The sequence below is a fragment of the Zalophus californianus genome, chromosome 9 (genome assembly GCF_009762305.2).
Source record: "Zalophus californianus isolate mZalCal1 chromosome 9, mZalCal1.pri.v2, whole genome shotgun sequence".
NCBI classification, from domain to species: domain Eukaryota; kingdom Metazoa; phylum Chordata; class Mammalia; order Carnivora; family Otariidae; genus Zalophus; species Zalophus californianus.
The window spans coordinates 129233070-129254746 of record NC_045603.1 but is presented as its reverse complement, the minus strand read 5'-3'; the positions used below and the strand labels follow the sequence as shown (position 1 = coordinate 129254746).

Sequence of the window (21677 nt, the reverse complement as noted above, 5' to 3'; positions counted from 1 at the left end):
TACTGGGTTCGACTGTACCAGAACAAGGAACTAAGAGATTTCTAGGTATTTTACACTCAAAGTTTAGGGGAGGGGGCCTTCTGAGACGCTAGGCCCAATCTCTAGCTTGATCTAAGTGGTGGATACATACGTATACCTAAGATGTGAACACTTTATACGAAACTTCAATTATAAGTGTTATGGTTATATTACAAATTAACTATAAAATGATATGAAATATCAAAGGGAATTTCTAGTAGATTTCATTTCTGTGGAGCCCTTCAATAGGCTGAGATAAAATGCCAGGCTTCTAAGCATTCTTTTAACTAACTATTTATTTAATGAAGGAAAAACACACTAAAAGTAAAAACACTTTCAGATCAAACCTTTAAGAACTACATGTACAGATGAAAAAAACTGTACAGATGGACATCAAATTTTAAAACTTTTATGCTACAAATGATACCAAGAAAGTGCAAAGACAACTCACAGAATGGGAGAAGATGTTTGCAAATTATATTTGATAAGACACACGTACAAAGAACATATAAAGAACTCTTACAACTCAGTAATAAATAACATAATTAAAAAGGGGGTAAAGGAGGGCGCCTGGGTGGCTCAGTTGGTTAGGCGACTACCTTCGGCTCAGGTCATGATCCTGGAGTCCCGGGATCGAGTCCCACATCAGGCTCCCTGCTCAGCAGGGAGTCTGCTTCTCCCTCTGACCCTCTTCCCTCTCGTGCTCTCTCATTCTCTCTCTCTCAAATAAATAAATAAAATCTTTAAAAAAAAGGGGGGGTAAAGGATTTAAACAAACATTTCTGCAAAGAAGACATACAACCAACCAATAAGCACATGAAAAGATGCTTAAAACCATCAGCTATTAGGAAAATGCAAATCAAAATCACAGAAAGATACCACTTCCGACTAAGACGGCTATTATCAAAAAGGGACAATAACAAGTGTTTTGAGGATATGAAGAAACTGAAGCCCTCATACATTGCTGATGGGAAGATAAAATAGTGCAGCCACTGTGAAAAAGTTTGGCAATTACTGAAAACGTTAAAGAGTTACCACAGGACACAGCAACTGCACTCCCAGACATATACTCAAGAGAAATGAAAACATACCCACACAAAAACCTGTACTCAAGCTTTACTCCTAGTAGCTAAAAAAGTGGAAACAATCCTATTGTCCATCAACTGATAAATGGGTAACAAAATGGGGTGTGGAATATTATTCAGCCTTAAAAAGGAAGAAATTCTAATAACATGCCACAACATGAATCTTGAAAACATTAAGTGAAAGAAGCGAGGTATAAAGGGCACATAACGTATGATTTTATTTATACGAAACACTCAGAATAGGCAAACCCAGAGCAACTGAAAGTAGGTTAGTGGTTTCCCAGGGCAGGAGAAAAGGTGGGCAGAGAAAGTATGGGATTGACTACTAATAGAGAGAAGGTGTCTCCGGGCAAGGCAAAAATGTTTTAGAATTTGATCAGAGTGATGGTTGCATATATTCAGAACACTGAATGGTATACTTCAAATGCGTGAATTGTATAGCATGTGAATTACATCTCAATAAAGCTCATTTTTTTTTTTTAAGAAAAGATCTATAAAGAACCTTAATCTAGTTTAGTGCTTCCTAAACCAAAATATACAGACTAGGTAAAACAGCCAAATTCTCTACCAGACATGAGTTATATACATATAGGGATCCCTTGCCTTTTAAAAGTTCATGTTATACCACTTGGCTTTTGCTTAAGACCTACAGTTGCACCTGTTTTTGCTACCTGGAAGAAATCCAGACAGGATTTTTCACTTGTATAAAAAAGGTGAAAAGCAAATCTCGTGTTCAGCATTGGTTTTGCAGCAAGGCAGGTGCAGAAGTGGTGCACACCAGGAGCAACCGGAATGGCTCCATCCCCAAGAACTACACTCAACAGCTCAGCATCAGATCGCCAGAGCCTTCAACTGTGTCTGTGAGCATCCATGCCCTTACCTAGATTTATTTTTGGATTCTGTGACCAAGATGTGTCCCAAGGTATCAGAAAAGCCTGAGAGGTTTTTTCTTTGGGGGAAAGGGGGTCTGGGCACATTCAAAGACTTTTCCATAGGAATTTATGGTTATTACTGCTTTACACCATTTCAGCTTAAAAAAGATTTCATAGGAATACTCTATACTTTTGGATGGTGGGGAAACCTGTATACAGCTGACCCCTGAACACAAGTTTGAACTGTGCAGGTCCACTTAAATGTGGATTTCCCCCCCCAATAAATACAGTATAATACTGTAAATGTTATTTTTCTCTTCCTTATGATTTTAGTAACATTTTCTTTTCTCTACCTTACTTTATTGTAAGAAAACAGTATATAACACATGTAACACACAAAATATGTCTTAATAAACTATTTATGTTACCAGTAACGCTTCTGGTCAACTGTAGGCTTTTAGTTAAGTTCTGCGGGAGTCAAAAGTTACACATGAGTTTTTGTGCAGAAGGTTGGTGTCCCTAGCCCCCATGCTGTTCAAGGGCCCAGTGTATACATAAAACCCTTGAGCCCTCACAGTCATAGGCACTCAAACAACAAATAATTCATTCTGATTTTGGTCACATTATTTGGTCAGCTCAGGCAGGATGGGCTGGATGAAGGAGGGAATCCTGGCCATAGTAAAGAATCCCGGCTATACAGATGCTCAAAAGGATTCCTGTCCTTTGGGGAGGGTGGGGGAGAGAAAATGCCACACAAAAAGAAAGATGCACCTTACCAAAGGGGTCCCACAGAGTCTACATGGGCACGGCAGACCACTAAGGGTAGGTAAGAGCAAGAGCTAAAAGAAGGTGTTAAGAATCTCCTTGCCCCCTCTCTCAAAGTGTCCCAGCTTGTCCCTAAGTCCAGAGAGCTCAAATAAGTGGCTACTCCTAATACCCTAATAACTGCCTACCCAGAAGAATATTCTAGCATGCTCACTCTAGAACCAACCTGCTTTGTTCCCTCTTCCTCCCGCTCCCCTTAAAGGCGATCAGTCATCTCTTTTATTCAAGATGGAATGAGTAAAATGAATAAAAGATGGAGAAGGGTTTGTGAGTCCATGAGAGAAGAAAGGGAATGAAAAACAGAATGAGAGGAGACTTAATGGCACTTGACTATTATCTTTTTACTCCGGCCTCCCTAGGAACCAAGCAATAATCCTTAGGACAAGCCAAATATTGCAGGTAAGGTAGAAAGATGCCCCAGCGGTTAAGAACAACAACAACAAAAGCCCTTCAAAATTAAAGGTTTTTCCAGCCAATAAAAATACACAGTCAACCAGGAAACATCAACCTAGTCCGAGACTCTAATATACCATTTTAAAGATATGTAAATAGAGTCTTTGCCTTTCCAAGTCCCTGAGGAACATAAAAAAGAAAGTTTTAGCCAAACACTGAAATCATTAGAAGAGAGTAAAGAGTACTCTTTACACTAGAAAAGCAGACAAATGAGACATCTGTACTTATATAAATTAGATATTTTTCTATAACTCAGCTCATCTGAAATGCGTATAAAATACAGAAATGCAGTAGAGTTAATAGTCAATGCTACTTGTAAATTCCATTGCTGAAAAGACTGCCCTCTATCAGCCAAACCATACTTAATACCTTTTATTGTTTTCAGTAAGATAACTTACTAGAGAAATAAAATTTTTTAAAGATTCTATTTATTTATTTGACAGACAGATACAGAGAGCACAAGTGGGGGGGAGCCCGACGTGGGGCTCGATCCCAGGACTTTGGCAGAGGATAAAAAAAGACACTGAAAAAAGTGATTAGTGAGAAGATGTAGCTGGAAATAAGCAAAGGAGATTCAACATGTACATAACTGAAGTACCTTAAAAAGAAAACCAAAACAAGAGAACAGAACAATTATCTAAATATACTTAAAGATGAAAATCAAGAAAACTTCCCTGAAGTATTCAATTTGAACACTGAAAGGGCATGGGGAATGACCCATGGAGAATGCTCAACAACACCAAGGCATCTCCATCCTAGTAAAGCCACTGGATTTACTAGGAGAAAGAGTTACTTGGGTAGCCATATGAATGACCATGTCAATTAACAAAGGAGAAAAAGAAAAAAGGTAGGCTGGCCTCCAGCTTCTCCACAGTAATACCAAATGCCAGATGACGCTGGGGTAACACCTATAAGGTATTTAAGGGAAAGGGTATGAGCCATGAATACTACAACTAGCTAAACCGTCCTTCAAGAAACAAATCCACAGACACATCACTCTGAATGTACAAGATCTCAAGGGATATTTTTTCCCAAGAACTCTTCTTGAGAAAATTATTAGAAGACGAACTTCAGCAAACCAAGAGATAACGGAGGAAACAAGAGAAACAGGGCTGGCGGAGAGCATGGAGTATTTAGACTGTAGAATATAAAACAAACGAGGGGGTTAGAGCGACAAATTAGGATGTGCTACCAGCATGGAGACAAAACAAGAGGAGGGTGGATGGAAAAGAAGAGGGGAAGTCAGGTAAGTTTGCTGCTTCCCTGCCTATAGCACTGCAAGTAAAGTCACCCCAAAAGCTGACAAACCAAAGGACACAAGTCTAAGCACACTTAATACTGAAAAAGGAAAATGTTAAGGAAGATAACATTACAGACCAATACTAGGTGGGTAAGGAGAGGAAGAAGAAAGGAAGAGAACACAAGCTAATTTCATCATCACTTGTGGTAGGAACAACAAAGACTGTCTAAATAAAGGACCATGAAGTAAACCTACAATTATGAAGGTAACTACTAAAATAAAAATACAAACCTTCCTCAATCAGAAAATACATATACCCACATATGTACAGCAAATAAAACAATACAGATTACATAATGAAAGACTTTTTAGGGGCACCTGAGTGGCTCAGTGGGTTAAGCGTCTGCCTTCGGCTCAGGTCATGATCTCAGGGTCCTGGGATCGAGCCCCCATCGGGCTCCCTGCTCAGCAGGGAACCTGCTTCTCCCTCTCCCACTCCCCCTGCTTGTGTTTCCTCTCTCACTGTGTCTCTCCCTGTCAAATAAATAAATAAAATCTTTAAAAATTGTTAAAAAAAAGATTTTTTAAAAATTAAACCAAAAAGACAAATAATATAACAGAACTTGGACCAATCTTATCTGTCTTACCAAAAATGTAAATAGGGCGCCTGGGTGGCTCAGTTAAGCGTCTGCCTTCGGCTCAGGCCATGATCCCAAGGTCCTGGGATTGAGTCCCACACTGGGCTCCCTGCTCAGTGGGGAGTCTGCTTCTCCCTCACCCTCTGTCCCTTCCCCCCACCCCACCCCTGCTCATGCTCTCTCTCAAATTAAAAAAAAAAAATGTAAATAGCCTAACTTAATGATAAGAAACATATTTTCAGAACAGATGTCAAAGTAAAATTCAATTCCAGAATATACAAGAGACTCAACTAAAATAAAGTGATTCTGAAAGGCTGAATATAGAAGGTCAAAAGCATACTAGAAAAGGAAATTAGAAATTGTAATCTTAATACCAGATAAAGTAGTATCAAGCCAAAAAAGCATTAAGACAAAGAATAACACTTTATAGTGATAATAGTGATAATAGTGAGGTGTAAGTTTTATCTTCATACCAAATAACACACCAACATTCGAAAAGGTGAAATCATAGTAGTTATTAGGAAAACAACACCCATCAACAGTAGTCTTTAATTCACCTCCCTAAGTCCAGAAACCCTGGGTAGAGAAAAAAAAGTCAAGAAAATGGACGAACTTAATAAAAGTTATTTAATACTGTAAACTTCCCTGATCAATACATTTAACTTACCATAAAAACAAAGAATGTAACCTTTTTAAAAAAAATGCTTGTGTGTGGGGTGCCCTAGTCAGTTAAGTGTCCGACTCGTGGTTTTGGCTCAGGTCATGACCTCATGGGTCATGGGATGGAGCCCCGCATCGGGCTCCCTGTTCAACAAAGAGTCTGCTTGAAGATTCTCCCCCTCTGCCCCGCCCCACCCCCACATGCTCACTCTCTAAAATAAATAAATGAATCTTTAAAAAAAAATGCTCGTAGAATGTTCACGAAAACTATGTAATAGGCCATAAGGAAAATTTCAAAAAAAATTCTAAAAAGAATAGACTGTATTTTCTATTCATAGCGAGGTAAAAATACAAATTATTAACCAAGTCAGACAACAAAACAAAACAAAAAAGTCTCACTACATGGAAGTTTCAAACCTCTCTCAGATACCTCCCTAGGGAACAAAACGGAAATATAAACTAAAATTGGAGATTTTCTAAAAAACATAAAAATAGAAATCACTACGTGTAGGAATTACAAGATATAGCTAAGACCATTCTCAGAGGACAAATTAAATGCCAAAGAAGTAACAAAATGAATGAAAGAAAGTTTATAGCAGCAATGTCTACAATAGCCAAACTGTGGAAAGAACCAAGATGTCCATCGACAGATGAATGGATAAAGATGTGGTATATATACACAATGGAATATTATGCAGCCATCAAAAGGAATGAGATCTTGCCATTTGCAACGACGTGGATAGAACTGGAGGGTGTTATGCTGAGCGAAATAAGTCAATCAGAGAAAGACATGTATCATATGACCTCACTGATATGAGGAATTCTTAATCTCAGGAAACAAACTGAGGGTTGCTGGAGTGGAGGGGGGTGGGAGGGATGGGGTGGCTGGGTGATAGACATTGGGGAGGGTATGTGCTATGGTGAGCGCTGTGAATTGTGCAAGACTGCTATATCACAGATCTGTACCTCTGAAACAAATAATACAATATATGTTAAAAAAAAAAAGAAGAAGAAGTTAGCAGGAGGGGAAGAATGAAGGGGGGGAAATCAGAGGGGGAGACAAACCATGAGAGATGATGGACTCTGAAAAACAAACTGAGGGTCCTATGTGATGGGTATTAAAGAGGGCACGTTCTGCATGGATCAATGGGTGTTATGCACAAACAATGAATCACGGAACACTACATCAAAAACTAATGATGTAATGTATGGTGACTAACATAACAATAAAAAATTTAAAAAAAAATGAATGAAAGAAACCAAGATAGAAAAAATTGGTAAAAATCAAAAGACAAAAATAATGAGTAAAAAAATTGTAAAACAGTAGAATAAATTATAATTTGGAAGCTGGTTTTTTGGTAAAGGAAAAACAAAAACGGATAAACCACTAGCTGACACACTCAAGAGGAGAAAAAAAGAAAAGGGAAGTACAAACACAGCGTTGTCTGCAATGGCAAAGACTGGAATGTCCAAAATGGTTAAATATAGTACATCCATAAATAGAACACTGCAGCTTTAAAACAAGGGAAATCTTTATATATTGATATGAAACCTCTCCAAGATATACCATTAATGAAAACAGTAACATTCAGAATGACGGGTACAGTAAGTTGCCCTTGTATATAAAAAACAGTAAATATAAGAATTTATAAATACATTTTCTTGTACATGAAAAAGAAACTTAGAAGGATATACAAGAATCAAGACAGTGGTTTCCAAATGGAAAAAGTGGAAATTGGGTAAAAGGAGACAAGGATGGAAAGGATACTTTTCAGCACACAATGTTCAATACTTCTGGGTTTTGAGCCTTATAAATGTTTTAGATTTGCATATGACCAACATTAATTCATCAAATATTTTCAAGCACTTACAAGAACTATACTTGCTGTGGAAAATGTAAAAAATGAAAAGATCCATAACTCTCTTTTTTATTTTTTAAGTAATCTCTACATCTAACGTGGGGCTCGAACCTACAATCCAAGATCAAGAGTCACATGCTCTATTCACTGAGCCAGCCAGGTGCTCCAAGAACTCCTTTTTAAAGAGCCCATAGTTTTTAAAGTTTGTGGTAGGGATACAGGTGGCAAAGCAATACTGGGATACGTGCCTGAATCTTCGTATGAAGACGTTATGTTGAAAGTGCTATAAGAGAACCTATAGGCACATAACGGAAATGAAGATGGCTATTCAGGGAAGACAGTTCCTAGGCTAAGGTTTAAAGGGTGAGCCAGAGATTTTCAGTGGAAAAATAAAGAATATCCCAGACAGATTAGAAAACAGAGGCTTGGAAGCAGAGAGCAAAGGGTATTCAAGAAATCACGATTTTGCAAGAGGAAGAGTGGATAGAATTCTGACTATAGCTGAAAGGGGGCTAGATAAGAAAAGGCATTAAATACCATGTTACATAATTTTATCACCTTCTACCTGTCCGATGAGATAAAGAAGTAATCATGGCCTCCTCCCTGCAGCTTAGTATAGAGGACAACGTCCAGGGAAACAAGAAAGCAGTTTTTGCAACACTTTTCTTGTCTCTAGCTCTTTGTGCACTCAGCTGCCTCCAGAAGAATGCTCTCTCTACATTCCCTTTCCCCAGCCATCCCTAGCCTAATTCCTTTCTCAAGACTCACATTAAATGACCCTTGTTCCAGGCAGCCTTCTCGAACTCCCCAGACTAAATCAATCAATTCCACTTGCTATATACTTCAAAGCATGCTGTGATTCTTCTTGGTAACTACACTTAGAAGTCTTTGTCTTCTTTTCTAAACTGTAAGCTGTGCGAATACAAGAGTCTAGTAATAAATGAATAAATTTTAGAACATAATTTAATCTTTCCTGATCACTCAGGTGTATTATAAAAAAAACCTAAATGACTGAATTTATACATTTCAGGTATATAAGACTGCATATAGGTCTCTTCGTCATGGCTCTAGCATGCTATACACTTCAAGTACTTGTCTGTTGACTTTTTCCCTCTCCTCTCAGACCATAAATTGTCACTTCCTACTACCCTTAAGTCTACATTTCTAGCAGATTCCAAGTACATCTAATTTGCAGCTATTTCCTGAGCTAAGCAGATAAACTGAGTTATAAAGGATACAACTACCAAAGACCAAATAATAATATGTAGTTTTTGAGGGGGGACGGTGGAGGGGAAGGGTGTGGTGGAACATCGGAATAGGGATGTAGGGAGACATGATGCTCTTTTATAAGCAAACTATTTAAACATCACTGCATGATTTCTACTGTAAACAAAGTCTTTTATTTTTGCTAACTTTGGATTTTCTGTGTTATATTAAGTTCAAAGAGTTGTTAATACCTGTTTCTTCATTCAAATAAAGAGCTGAAAAAAAACCTGAAAATAAATATTCTGCTGTGTAAGAAAAGAATGACCTGAAAAAAATCAGTCCAAGATACTGAGGGAAAAGTATCTGAATTCTGATCAATTCGAGGCATACACTTTTTCCTACTTACAAATACATGAAAGTGGGTTGTGTCTCACAATTAATGCCTTAACAATAACTAGTAATATTTTTTTTTCTTAGTCTTACATAAGATAATGGTGCACCTAACTGATGGCACCTTAGATTTGATGAAATGCATATTATAAAAATATTCATGTACATGACTTTCTTAACTAGATAATGCTTAATACATTCCATCTCTCTTGCCCCACTAAGATTAAAAGTCAAATGCTCATATTAATGATGTTGACAGGAGGCAAAAACCAGTATGAAAGAAAAAAAAGTCGTGATTTGGTTTCACTGAAAAATCTTCCATCAAGATATTATGGGCCTCTACCAATGAATGTACCTAATAAAAACTTTGCTTAAGAAACCTTTAGTGAAATCCCTCAGAACCCTTACTTTCTGGGGAAAGTATCTACGTTAGCTATGTGGTATGTAATCATCATAACAGTTAACAAAATTATTTAGTTATTCATTGTTGAATAAACAGAAAGGCATCTCTTCCAGTTTCCTAAGGTCAATAGTCTGAGTGGTCCTCCATATTTCAGGACCATTAATTTAGTGTAATTTACAACATTATTATTCTCTAAAAGCATTATGCAACTAAATATGCTTCTTGAATTACTAGCAACACAATCACTAATGTAACTTTCAATTCTAAACTATCGTAATCACAAAAACATGGAACTTTTCATTTAAATACAACTGTAAAAATTAGATACACTCAATTAGTCTGATCTTTATACAAAATAAAAACTCTCCAAAAAACTTATAGACCTTTTGTTATTTTTTTCTCCTCAGGGGCAAAAGTATAAACCAACTGCTTCTAGATATGATTAAGTTATTACTATTCTTAAGTTACTATTATTCTCAAACATTTTCTCTTCAAATAATTAGGTAAGCATCAGAAGAAATATGTCCACTAGAGCTAATGAACGAAAGAAAAGAAATCGAGAAACAAGTTCTAGAAAATATGCTATAAATAATAATGTCTGTTGACAAGAAATATTTTTAAAGAGATAATTGAACAAGAACATTTATCTTACAATCATCACTACAGAGTAAAAGCACTAACAAATTACTTTCTGTTTTTTAGTACCTACCTTTGTCTGGGAACTATAAAGAGTGCCCGTACCAACTTCTTCCTATTCGCTTTTGTATTCATGTTCATGCAAAAATCCATTGCTGCCTAAAGGAGAAAAAGCAAACTTTTTTCCTTAAAAAAAAATATATATAAATTTAGCTAATGAAAGCAGAAACCACGCATGCTACAAAGGACTTCTACTTGTTCCTAAACACTTCAAAATGGTTTTAGAACACTAGTATTGTAAGCATATGCCAAACTAAAAGATCATGAAAGCTTAAAGTCTTCTCTCCTTTTAGATCTCAAAATACATGTCTCATAAACTTTTAAATTGCAACCTGGAGTTAGAAACAGAAAGCCAAGCGGGTGGACTGAAGACCTGCCATGAATTATTTGGCAAATAACTATATGAAATGGCAATTAATGCCTCTGAGCTCAATGAAGTCAGGTAAACCAACATTAATATTGGAAAAATATTCTGACAGAATTAGAAAGTAGCAAGAATAGTTACCAGGAACCAAGAAAATTATTAATGCTAATAAGGATAATCAAAAAAGAACAAAGATAAACTAGAAATGAGAGAAAGGTATATATTATTCTCAGGAACATGTAAAAATAAGTGCCTCAGCATTGACTAAAAAGGTTTAGTTTAGTGTCAACAATCAGATTTGTCAACTTAAAGAAACCACATCACAGGACTGCAATAAATACCCACAACTGTTATCTAGTGTAGCAATCTACCATTCTATACTGTAGTAACAAAGAAGTGTTCAATATTTCATCACTATGTCTGATATATAAGCGTAAAGAAAAGCTGAGAGAGGTATGTGTTCTAAGAAGCCACTGGAAAGCAAAAATATGAGTAACTGGTATTTTTAAAACAGGCATGTATACTTTAAAATGTTAAAGCTTTTCAGTATATTTGGTTTAAGAAAAATAAGTTCATTAATACTTCAAAAAGGAATAAACTACCTTTAAATATACTTTTGAGGATTTCAAATACTGTCCTTCCATAGGTTCACATGTAATGTAATGATTATTTTATCATTAATCCTAATCCTTAATCTGATAATCTCTTGATTATCACATGCACATAAAAGATCCACAGAGTTTCCAGATCTATCAAGGATTTCTACTCTTGCTATAGACAGAATGAACTGAAATACCTCCCATTTCGTTAAATCTTTTGAGGAAATGGCACAACTAACACTGATTAGATTCAAACCTGGGACACTAACTCACATTGCAAGTATTCACCAAGATCAAAATTTTACATCAACATTAGTCAAGAGAGTAAAATCAATTTAAAATTTTCTTCTGCTTATAAAGAGAGTATAATAAATGTTATTAAAGCTTACATTTTATAACAGTAAAGTTTATCATAGCTAATTAAAATAACAAAGAGAAAGGAGAAAATACAATAAATTTCCTATAATCAATTCACCCATAGGCAACATTGAAAAATTCTGGACCTAACAAATAGAAATCCCAAAGTCATGTACTCAGAAAATAAAATAGGTTAATACTAGAAAAGTTCACATACACAAACTCTCAAATCAACATTTTTGAAAATATTAAGGAACACTTTAAATGGCCAACAATGGCTTATGTTTCACCATAAAGCAGAAAACACGAAAAATAAAATGTATTTCAGTAACTAGAACATTGCCCTTTGAAATACGTAAGTACTTTGCATATTCTACCTAAATAAATTTTATGAAGACAGAGAAGGCAATAATCACTTCACAATCATCAAAGGCCAGTTAGGTGGAAAAAAAAAACCTACAATGTTCAAAACTCTCCACAGATCAGGAGTCCGTAAAGCATGTCAATGCCTAACACACAGTAGGGGTTCAATAAGTATATAGAAAAATAAAAGACAAGATGAGTAGAAAAACTGTCAGAATTACTAAATTTCAGAAAATTCAAAAAGAAAAAAGCTTCATATGTATATTAATTCTTAGATTTAACCAGTCCTGTCCTTTTGGGAGAAATGGAAGCAAAAGGAGTCTCCCTGGTGGTATCTATCTGCCTGAGGAACAATTGCTGATTGACAACTCAATAAGCAGTATTATGAAAACTTGTTTCAAAACAATTTAGGTCAATGAAAGACAGTTCAACAATCATTGCTTATTTTATTAAGTAAAAATAAATTCTTATGATCATCAAATGTATGCAGAAATAAACATTAAAAAAATAATAAATAAACACTACCATGAATGACATTACTCACAGAAGTTACCTAAACGAAATCTTCACTCTGGTTTCTATATTGTTACATAATTACTGAATTCAAAGAATTCTTAGATTTTTCTGTTTCCCAATTACTTTTCCCTCTTAAGCCATTTGGACTTTTGTGAATGTATATGGAAGAAATACCTTTCATGAGGACGCTGACTCCCCAGAGGAACCCACTAGGGTCCAATAGGGAAGAGTGGCCCATGTGACCCTCAGAGGGCTAACTCAGAATTTACTATACAGTCATTACTGGCAAGAGCTCTTAATACTGAGTGGGGCGCTACAGGATACCTTCCAATGCAGGCTCAGAACAATAATGCTACTATATACAAAATTGCTAAGTTCCTTCTCACCTTCAATTTTCATGATAATACTCAAAATGGGGTAAAGGGATGGAGCGTAAGTGTCAAGGTATTTCTCTGTCATTCTCTGTTTATGTCTCATGAATGAATATATGAAAATTTGGCAGGGGAAAGATTCAATCATATTTCAAACTTGCTAAGTTTCTGAAAACTGTACATTGACCTAATCACTCCAAGAAGTAAGCCAATTTGGAAACAGTTTCGAGCCTACTTGATTACATGAAGAGTTACTGAAATACATCTAAATTATTTGAAGGAGAACTAAATGAGCTCAAAGTTGAAAAATAACCTAACCTGTGTAGTTCTCTACAGGAGACTGTCAAAGCATTATGGGGAAAAATATGATATTACACTTTGACAAAAAAATGGCTTAAAGCAACAGTTTTCAAACTTTGGGTCTCAAGTGCCCTTTACTTCATACTCTCAAAAATTGAGGACCTGAAAGAACTTTGTTTACATGGGTTACATTTATCATCATTTACTGTACTAGAAATTAAAAACTGAGAGACTTTTAAAATATTATTTCACTTAAAAATACCAACAAATCTATTAGTTGATACTTGTTTTTGGAAATAACTACATACTTTTCAAGATGAAAAAAAAATTTAGTGCCAACAGTGGTACCTTTTTAGAAAATAGCTAGATTTTCATATCTACTTAAGCATTCAAGTGTTTTGTTTTTTGGATGAAGTAAATGAAGAAAATCCAACTTCACATATATACATAGCTAGAAAAGGGAGATGCACTTTAATATACTTTCCACTAATTGTAGATATTCTCTGATATTACCCCAAAACTTGACAAGTGGTAGTTTCCTAATGGTTAGCTGCAATGTGGAACCAAAATCAATTTTTCATGCTATATTAAAATCCACTGGTCTAACTTGCATTTTTGAGTGAATCTTTAACACTCAAGCAAGATTCTGTGAACACTGTCTCGTAGTCACTTAGAACAATGGTTCACTGAGCAATGCAGATCTTCCACACACATAATTTTATGTATTTAAAATTACATTATTTAATATCATTACAAGTTTCATCAGAAAAGTCCCATCAATAAAATCTCTTCAGAAAAGAACTGGGAAGGTATCAAGCTTATGGTGGTAGATGTAAGTTTTCCAAAATTCTAACTTTTGTTGAAAACTCCCATTCGTTCATTGGTAATAAATACTTTGTTGCTGTCCTTGAAGCGACAGGCTCACCTTGTTCATTTTGGTAAACTATCTGCTAAATACCCAAGTGTGAGTTAACAGTTTGCCCATCACTTCTTTCAAGTAAAAATGCTATTCTATGAAAAAACCAACTAGTTCAGCTTACAACTCAATCACACAAGTGGTTTTTCGCAAGACAACCTTGAGAAAACAGCAGTGCCTTATATGCAATCCCCATTTTTTCAGATTAAAAGGATGTGTATTCAAAGATTAAAAGGAAATAAAATCACAAATTTTTATAGAGTCATCAAGGAGATTCTTAAGTGAAAGTAGTGCTCTCTTTTTAATTACAAATGCATGGCAGTGAAGAATACAAAGGCTACTAGTACAGTTTGCACCCACTCATGCTAAATTGCCACTTGCTTTTGCAAATGTCAAGAACAACGAAAAGGCAGGGCTTGGGGGGGAACCCTAATATTGGTATGAAAAGTTTTAACCTTATAGACCTCATGAAAACACCTCAGAAGACTCCAGGAATTGACAAAGCATACTTTAAGAATTTCTGGTCTAAAACCATATTTTCCAAACAATGGGGTCCCTATATGAAGGGGAGAAGTGTCAAGCCAATTCTAGATGCAGTTTCACACTCAAAGATAGTATCTACAAATTGGCTCCAATTTTCTATGTTTATTTTGGATTCCCATATAAGATTCCACTTGAAGAAATAGTTCATTCTATGGCTAAAACAGTCCAAAACCCACAAATATTCCTAATTAGAGCTATCCCACAAGGTCTATGTGCTTGCATAAAGTTAAACCATGACCATTATACCTTGTCTATCAGATCTCGGTTGACACAGTTGGGCAACTGCTGGAGGAAAGCATCCACTATGAGCTTGAGATGAGATCCAGTGCTGGCTTCTTCGTCCTCTTGTTCTAATATAAAGTTAATTTTTAAATAGGTTAAAAAAATACAGAGAGACAATACACAGAGACAAGAATAGAAACATTCAATTTTAAGTTATTTGGCAAACAGATTATCTACAGCTTTTCTTATGGAAAAATGGAAGCCTTTTTTGAGCTATTACCCTAAAGTTTGGGTATATCTCGACACTACAGTCTTTCAGATATCAAATATGAAAAGGCAAACTTTTGCATTAGACACAAAAACTTAAACATAAATTGCATGTAGTTTTATAGTAAATTTGTTATTTTTATCTGCTGAGCATCCCTCCCCCATGTCTTCAAGTAATAACAGCCCTCCCATCACCTGCTTGCCTTTGAAGGCAACCCATGGGATTCTGATAGGGAAGGGCACAGCCAAAGCACAGCACACCACCTTCCTCTTAGCCACAGGCAACCATGACACAGGATTAGCCAAATCCTTCCATGATACTTATGTACAAACACTGAGACAGACTCTCTTTTCCTATGATGTTAATAGCTGATAGGATCTGGGCCTAGGGCAGCCTCTAACCATGCCCACCTTCCCTTCATGACATGGAGAAAAGAAAATCTACAGTAGGAAACAATGAAGACAACAGAGAAATAAGCAATACTGACAAAAGGTAACCTTCTAATAAAAAAATCCCAGCTAATAAATGGATAAACAAGATGTGGTGTATATATAGATATACATAAAATGGAAATATTACTCAGGCATAAAAAGAATGAGATCTTGGGGCGCCTGGGTGGCTCACTTGGTTAAGTGTCTGCCTTCGGCTCAGGTCATGGTCCCAGGGTCCTGGGATCGAGCCCCACATCGGGCTCCCTGCTCTGCGGGAAGCCTGCTTCTCCCTCTGACCCTCCCCCTGCTTGTGTTCCCTCTCTCGCTGTCTCTCTCTCTGTCAATTAAATAAATAAATAAAATCTTTAAAAAAAAAAAAAAAGAATGAGATCTTGCCATTTGCAACAACAAAGAGTATAAGGTTAAGTGAAGTAAGTCAGAGAAAAACAAATACCAAAGGACTTCACTCATATGTGGAATTTAAGAAACAAACAAATGAACAAAGAAAGAGACAAACATAAAAGACTCTGAAATACAGAGAACAAATTGGTGGTTGCCAGGGGGAAGCAGGTGGGCAGTCAGCTGAAACAGATAAAGGGGATTAAGAGCAAACTTATCATGATGAGCACCGAGTAAGGTACAGAATCACTGAATCATCCTACTGTACAGCTGACGCTAATAAACAGACTGTATGTGAATTGTACTTCAATAAAAAGTCCTAACTAATAAAGAAATCTAATAGGAAGTATTTAGGGAATAATTAACAATGTAACATTTTTATTACTAAATACAAAACATTACTCAATTATAAAGACAAATAAAATTATAACACATAAACTGATCTACTAGTTGTCTTTTTAACTCTCAACCATTTTAGAATAACTTTCAAATACTTTTAAGACTGTAAAGATTATACCATAAATTAAATTCATGACAAACTAGCAAATAAAGAAGCAGAAGAAATATCTATTAAGATATTGAGAATTTAGATGATCATTAAAGCATGTATTCACATTATATGGGACATATCCTGTTTCTATTCTAAATCAAATTCCAAAAAAGTGATAGCCTGGAAACAACAGGAAAATAGAGAATTAAAAAGTAAAGCAAGAGCTCTGTGAATAAAAATTAATCAAAAATTAAATCATCAGCAAAATAACTTACCTTGCTCATCCAGAAGTTTCTTTGTGAGATCCTCAGCTTCATCTCCACCCTCTAACTCCAAGGTATCATCATTAATTTCTAGGTTCTCCAACTCAAGTTCTAAATCATCAGGATTTGATACCTCTTTATTATCCTTAGGTTCTTTCATCTCTATTTGAAAACAAAGAATCAGTATCTCTGAATTAAAAGTCATATTGAAATCCTGCCACAAAAATAGATAAGGATTCATAAAATCTGCATCATTTGTCTTAGAATCTACATATATACCTGGCAATAAACTTGAGTACATATTTAATATACTCAGATTTTATAAAAATAGTACACTCATTGAGAACAAAGACCATAACTTCTTCGATTCTATATGCCATCTATTAACCGAAGGAATGGAGGGATGGATGGATGGATGGATGGATGGATGGAGACATACATGGCATGAGGATCTGTGGTAAAGAGAGGAAAATAAAGTTGATCAGATAAAGTGGACTCAGAATAAGGTGGGTCTCAAACTCCATGACGACAAGTTCAGACCTTCTCTTTTATACTGTACGAGCTTTGCTGGGTCACGAGCAGGAGATTAACATTTAAATGTGAGGTGATGTGAAAATTGACTTACCAACAATACACAAGATAAATCAAAAAGACTAGATGTAAAAAGACCAATTAGGGAAACATCCTTATAACTTAGATGTCAGGGGTTACAGGAAATAAATAAAAAAATGCAACAAAACAAAGAAAATGGCCAGGAGTTGGTAATAAGTCTCAACAGAAAGGATAAAAAAAAGAGGAACTAAACCCAATTTCAACAATATTGCCATAATGTTGATCATTGCTGCTGACAGGTAATTGCCAGTTCACTGTATTACCCTTACTTTTGTGTTTGAAAATTTTCATAAATAAAAAAACAAAAAAACCTGAGTTCAAGACTTTATGCTTAAAAGAGTGGTAGACTTAGGGTGTCAACTGAAATTATATTTTTCAGCCTCATCTCTTACAATCTCTAATCTCATAATTTCTGCATTCAAAGCAGAAATGTTTTACTGATACATTACGCCATCCCATATTTGGAAGAATCAAAGCTCTCATATGGACTGGTTTTGCTGCCTCTATTGAAGACAATTTTCTCATTCATTCACCCTTCCATTCAACTAAGACTTAAATTCTTACCACATGCTAACTACTGTTCTAAACAACAAGGATACAACTTTGTACCAGACAAAAACCCCTGCCCATATGGAGCATACACTCACTCCCCAGTATTCTCTGATGTCTGACTATCAAAAAACCAATATTTACTGACCGACTACTGTGTATTCAAAACTATGCTAAGCTGTTGAACATTCACAAAAAGCTTAAAATGTGGCTGTTGCTCTCAAGAAATGTACAATCTATCCAAGAAAATTAAATTAATATACACAAGGGAGTCAGAGGGGTATGGTGAGGAGAGGATTCCAAGCAGAAAACACAATGAGGGAAGGCCATGAAGCAAGAGCACTGGCCTGTTGCACACGCTGAAAAGGAGAAAAAAGTAAGGGTAATGTGGTGTCAGATATTGGAGAGGAAGACCTAAGCCAAACTATGCAGGGTCCAAGAGACAATGTTAACAAGTTTACATTATATTCCAAATAAATGCAAAGCCATTAAAAGATAGGAGAGTAAAATTAATTTTTTAGAATGTATAGAAGGCAGCAAGAGCAAATCCAGGGCAGCCAGGGAGGAAGTATCACACAGTGGCCCAGGTTAAGAGATGACAGTACCTTAGATTAGAATAGTAGCAGTAAGGACAAAATCAATCTGAGATACATGTAAAAGGTTGAATTAACTAGACTTAATTACTACAGTGACTGTTCTTTCCTCTTCTATCTGACCCTGAAAAACTCTGACATTTAAAAGGCCAAATCAAAGTGGAAGCTGAAGATAAGCAGAGAAGATAGGAAGGTTTAGAAGCCATGGAATAGAAATGCTCCACAAGGGAAATAGTAAACTGTGTCGAATGGTTTAAGAGATCAAATGAGACAGAGACTGGAAACTGCCCATGAGATACAGCAACATGAAGGTGATTGGTAATTTTGGCAAAAACAGTTTCAGGGTAGAGATGAGGCTGGAGCCAGATTGGAATAGACTAATAAGGAAGTAAGAAAGTGAACAACTGGCATCTTTCAAGAGGACTACATAAAAAAGAGATTAGGACAGTAGCTGACAAGGGATGGGAGGCCCAGGAGGTTTCAGAGTATTCACAATTTGTTTTGATCTGTTTTTTTTTTTTTTTTTAATGAGAATATGTTTGAATACTGAGATTAAGGATCCAGTAGACAGAGGGAGGGAGAGAGAGAGTTCAATACCAAAGAGATCAAAAAGGGATAATGAATTGCAATAGGGTTCTGTAGAAAGAGGGAAACAAGATTCAGAGCAAGATGATGGACTGGCCTTATAGAGAAGGTGTAAAATTTCACCTTATCACCCAGGGAAGAAAAATTCTATAAGCCCTAAGAGAGGAAGACTTATAAATCAGAAGGGGCACACTGTTAAGGGAGTTCTATCTAATGGCTTCCATCTTCTCTATTAAGTATTATATTGCACATCATCTTCTGCTAAAGAGGGAAGCAGAACAAAAACCAGACAAAGAATGAAAATGTGTTATGGAGTCAACTGCTGTCAAGTTTCCATGCAGTGTTGAGAACCTGGTTGAGGTTGGTGACCATGAATTTATCAAGTTATCAAACTATCTAACTGATCATCTCTAGGAGAGCTCAAGAGTTTGGATACAGAAACCAATATGGCGGATGACTGAGTTCATCCAGGGCTGAACTTGACAGGCATGTATGAATGAAAGACAAAAGGAGAAAGAATGTGTAAGAGAAATATTAAAGATGTATACCAGCACGCAATCTAGAAAAGAAGGTAAGTGAAGGCAGGTGGAGACTACTGGAAGGCCAAAAAAATAAAAATAAATAAAAATTTTAAAAAATAGAAAAAATAAAAAAATAGAGGGAGCCAAGCAAGAGACTAGAGGTCTCAAAAGAGGCAGAAGAGGGGCAGTGAGGGAACCTAAGAAAGTACAGTGAAAGGACAGAGATATTTAAGTTAATGGTTTGAGGTGATTTCAGGGGTGGTGCAGTTTGGGAAAATTAATTTCCATCATACTGGTAAGAATGAAAGGCAAAGAGAGATGCCTCAAGTTCAAGCCAGTTACTAGTAGAAACCGTCCTATAATTTTTTATCCACAGAATACCTCTACCAAATAAAATGGCATTTTCTTTCTTTTAATATGTTCAACTGCTTAGTCAGTCACCAAATTTGATCTATTCATTCTTGGATACATTTCTATATGTAAGACCGTATCTCCCCTTCTCTTCTTTCTTATTACTGTTCCTGTGATTGCTCTCTTACATTACTAAAACAGAGACCTGCTGATCCACACCATATTTCTAATTTATCCTATATACCACTGACAGAGTAACCTTTAACAGAAAGTAACAAAACAGAGTAACAAAAAGCTGTGTATCATCACATCTATGCTATTTAAACTTCAAATAAATGGTATTCATGGTCTGTAACAAGATAGTCCAAACCAATTTATCACTACCCTCCTAATTTATTACATCTAAAAAGGCAAAATGAATTATTTGATCCTTACTTCCTCTCCAAATATACTAGATAATTTCCAGCTTCTATGTCTTTTTTTTCATGCCATTTGCTCTACTTGGAAGGTTCACCCCAGTATCTCTTGTCAGAATCCAAGTCAAGCTTCAAAAAGTCTGTCACAAAGGTCCATTTCTTCCAGAGTTTTATCTATCTCCAACCATGGTTACTGACCCCATGGTCTATTTTTTTTTTTTTTTTTTTTTTTAAGATTTGAGACAGTGCGCGCACACATGTGCACATTTGGAGGGTAGGAGGGCAAGGGAGAGGAACAGAGAGAATCCCAAGCTGACTCCCCTCCAAGCACGGAGCCCCATGTGCAGGGCTCTATCTTACAACCCCGAGATCATGACCTGACTCAAGAGTCAGAAGCTTAACCAACTGAGCCACCTAGGTGCCCCTGGCCCCACTGTCTTAACTGCCACAGTTCTTTGTACTTTTCCTATGGCCCCACTCCTACTCTCCTTCATATTCTAATTCTTTGAGGCCCTGGCTGCTCCCCACTAATGTGACTAGAAGTCCACAGACTTGCTCATATTTGTCTCGCCCATGTCCCTCAGTACATAATCTCACAAGAGAGGTTGAGACCCTAAACCCACTACCTCAAAGAAAAACAAGTATTAGAACCCTTCAAGTAAGTCAACTTGAGTGATGCTATGAAAAACCTAGACCGTGGCAGAAAGAAATATTGAAGTAACTAATGTTTTAGAAACTACTCCTCAGGGCTTCAATTGTATATATATGAGGAGATGCCTTCTGAAAAACTTTTAACTGACAAAACTGAGCAGTAGGTATCTAAAATGAGCATTTTATATATATTTTCCTTATACTTCCTGAAATATTTCAAGTATTTCAACACTACTCTCCATAAAATATAAAGTAAAATTTACCTTAAGGTAAGGACATCTTTGAGATTAACCAAGAGGTTTTTCTATCTTTATGGTACCACAAGGGTCCTTGTAAGGTGTTCTCACCATAGGATGACCTCAACTATCATGTTCACAAAAATAGCCTAATTATTGGAATACTACTCAGCCATCAAAAAAAAAAAGAAATCTTGCCATTTGCAACGACATGGATGGAACTAGAGGGTGTTATGCTAAGCGAAATAAGTCAATCAGAGAAAGACATGTATCATATGATCTCACTGATATGTGGAATTTAAGAAACAAAACAGAGGATCACAGGGGAAGAGAGGAAAAAATAAAACAAGATGAAATCAGAGAGGGAGACAAACCATAAGAGACTCTTAAGCATAGGAAACAAACAGAGGGTTGCT

General features: G+C 36.1%; 1 protein-coding gene across 4 annotated transcripts in view; it reads right to left on the bottom strand.

Moving 5' to 3' along the window:
- UPF2 (UPF2 regulator of nonsense mediated mRNA decay) overlaps positions 1-21677 on the bottom strand; it is a 107874-nt gene that overhangs the window by 56231 nt on the left and 29966 nt on the right. For all 4 annotated transcript variants that reach the window (XR_003519863.1, XM_027593391.1, XM_027593394.1 and 1 more), the window contains exons 6-8: positions 16760-16909; positions 14921-15024; positions 10359-10444 (exon numbers count right to left, since the gene is read on the bottom strand). Coding sequence is in view for 3 of the 4 variants with exons in the window: in XM_027593391.1 (XP_027449192.1) it covers positions 10359-10444; positions 14921-15024; positions 16760-16909 (340 nt within the window). In the remaining variant the exon portion in view is untranslated. The remainder of the gene's footprint in view (positions 1-10358; positions 10445-14920; positions 15025-16759; positions 16910-21677) is intronic.